A 2,905-nucleotide genomic window follows, 5' to 3' on the forward strand; every position below is an offset into this window, starting at 1 on the left:
GCCCAACCCCAGCCATGGCCCCAGGGCAGTGCACAGGCCAACGATCCCTTCGGATCGGAGCTGTCGGAGGTGTTCTTCTTGATGATGGCTACGGCCGCCTCGCTGCGGACTTTGGTCGTGTTGTTCTCGACGCTGGTTCGATTTTTCCGACGCGCCGATACCTCGGAGCTGGTGGCAGCTGGAATAGAATTGTAGGATTTGGTTGTTTACTTGATGAGTTTTGATTTAGGTATCTTTCTTTGATTGAGATAAATAAAAGCTAAAAAGTTGATTTTCATTAGCAAATATTGCAGTGAAGCAATGAAGCCAATTTGGAAGCTTTCCATTCACTTTATAGTTGTACTATAACCGAAACATGATGAAGAGTTAACTGTCATCTTACGTCGTCGAACGATGGGCCTCGCAGAACTCCCATCAGGTTGGTTATCCACTACCAGTTCGATCTGGGGCGTGGTGGAAGCTGTAAGAAAAGTTAGAGAAGAGAATATTTATATTAAACAATTTTGTTTTTACAGATAAGTTAAATCTTCTCGCAAAGAATTACATATAATGGATGAATTCTTGTGAAAAGATCTGTTGTTCTAATGAAGAACGAATTTATCGATTCGAATTAGAGCAAACGAGAGAATCATCTCATGACGTGTGAAGACATTCAACTCAAATGTACAAAACAATTTTCTTATCAAAACAGCAGAAACCCTCTAACTTATCGAACGAACCCTGTATTAATTTTTTGAAATCTTTCTCGGAGATGAGATTCGAAAATTGAATTCGATGATTTGAAATAAGTTTCAATTGCATTTTAATTTGAAAATTGAAAAAAAACGGAAATTTATTCGGAAATGGGCTTGGATTTTGGCAACGAATTTAATTCTGATTTTAAAATAATAATCTTTAATGTTTGTCCATGATTATTTTCAAATATCATTTGGATTGAATTTGGATTGAATTTGGATTGGTTGGATTGGATTTGGATTGGTTTGGATTGGTTTGGTTGGATTTGGATTGGATTTGGTTGGTTTGGATTGGATTTGGATTGGTTTGGATTGGTTGGATTGGATTTGGTTGGATTTGGTGATTTGGTTGGATTGGATTTGGTTGGTTGGATTGGATTTGGATTAGGTTTGGATTGGTTTGGATTGGTTGGATTGGTTGGATTGGATTTGAGATTGAGATTGTTGGATTGGTTGAATTGGTTTGGATTGGATTGTTGGATTGGATTTGGTTGGTTGGTTGGATTGGTTATTTGGTTGGTTGGTTGGGTTGGATTGGTTTGGATTGGATTGGTTTGGATTGGTTTGGATTGGTTTGGATTGGTTGGATTGAATTTGGATTGGATTGGTTTGGATTGGTTGGTTGGTTTGGTTGGTTTGGATTGGTTTGGATTTGGATTGGTTTGGTTTGGTTGGATTGGTTTGAATTGGATTGGTTGGTTGGTTGGATTGGTTGGATTGGTTTGGATTAGGTTGGTTGTGGATTGGTTTGGTTGGTTTGGATTGGTTTGGTTGGTTTGGTTGGTTTGGATTGGTTTGGATTGGTTTGGATTGGTTGGGTTGGTTTGGTTGGTTTGGTTGGTTGGTGTTTGGTTTGGATTGGTTTGGTTGGTTTGGTTGGTTGGTTGGATTGGTTTGGTTGGTTGGTTGGTTGGTTGGTTTGGTTGGTTGGATTGGGGTTTGGTTGGTTTGGATTGGTTTGGTTGGTTGGATTGGTTTGGATTGGATTTTTGGATTGGATTTTGGATTGGTTTGGATTGGTTTGGATTGGTTTGGATTGGTTGGATTGGATTGGTTGGATTGGTTTGGATTGGTTTGGTTGGTTTGGATTGGTTGGTTGGTTTGGTTTGGATTGGATGTTGGAATGGTTTGGATTGGTTTGGTTGGTTTGGTTGAATTTGGATTGGTTGGTTTGGATTGGTTTGGATTGGATTCTGGATTGGTTTGGATTGGTTTGGTTTGGTTGGTTTGTTTGGTTTGGTTGGTTTGGTTGGTTGGTTTGGTTGGATTGGTTTGGATTGGTTTGGTTGGTTATTGGTTGGTTTGGTTGGTTTGGATTGGTTTGGGGTTGGTTTGGATTGGTTTGGATTGGTTTGGGATTGGTTTGGATTGGTTTGGATTGGTTTGGTGGTTGGTTTGGTTGGTTTGGATTGGTTTGGATTGGTTTGGATTGGTTTGGTTGGTTGGTTGGTTGGATTGGTTTGGATTGGTTTGGTTGGTTTGGATTGGTTTGGATTGGTTTGGATTGGTTTGGTTTGGTTGGTTTGGTTGGTTTGGTTTGGATTGGATTGGTTGGTATTGGTTTGGATTGGTTTGGATTGGTTTGGATTGGTTTGGTGATTGGATGGTTTGGATTGGTTTGGATTGGATTGGATTGTTGGTTGGTTTGGTTGGGGTTGGTTGGATTGTTTGGATTGGATATTGGATTATTGGTTGGATTGGTTGGATTGGTTTGGATTGGATTGATTTTGGATTGGTTGGTTGGTTGGATTGGTTTGGATTGGTTGGTTTTGGATTGGTTTGGTTGGTTTGGATTGGTTGGATTGGTTTGGATTGGTTTGGTTGGTTGGATTGGTTTGGATTGGTTTGGTTGGTTTGGATTGGTTTGGATTGGTTGGATTGGTTTGGTTGGTTTGGTTGGTTTGGTTGGTTTGGTTGGTTTGGTTGGTTTGGTTGGTGATTGGTTTGGATTGGTTTGGATTGGTTTGGATTGGTTTGGTTGGTTTGGATTGGTTATTGGTTTGGTTGGTTTGGTTGGTTTGGTTGGTTTGGATTGGTTTGATTTGGATTGTTGGATTGGTTTGGTTGGTTGGTTGGATTGGTTTGGATTGGATTGGTTGGATTGGTTTGGATTGGTTGGATTGGTTTGGATTGTTTGTGTAGTTGTGTTAGTTGTTGGGGGTTTATGGATC

General features: G+C 40.1%; 1 protein-coding gene across 1 annotated transcript in view; it reads right to left on the reverse strand.

The window, feature by feature from the left end:
* Positions 1-430: 430 nt before the first annotated feature.
* The window catches only part of LOC134206327 (uncharacterized), a 380,581-nt gene continuing 378,106 nt past the window's right edge, over positions 431-2,905 (reverse strand). Inside the window, exon 7 of the mRNA XM_062682026.1 lies at positions 431-460. Within this exon, the coding sequence (XP_062538010.1) occupies positions 431-460 (30 nt within the window). The remainder of the gene's footprint in view (positions 461-2,905) is intronic.

Source organism: Armigeres subalbatus, chromosome 1, assembly GCF_024139115.2.
Source record: "Armigeres subalbatus isolate Guangzhou_Male chromosome 1, GZ_Asu_2, whole genome shotgun sequence".
Lineage (NCBI taxonomy): Eukaryota > Metazoa > Arthropoda > Insecta > Diptera > Culicidae > Armigeres > Armigeres subalbatus.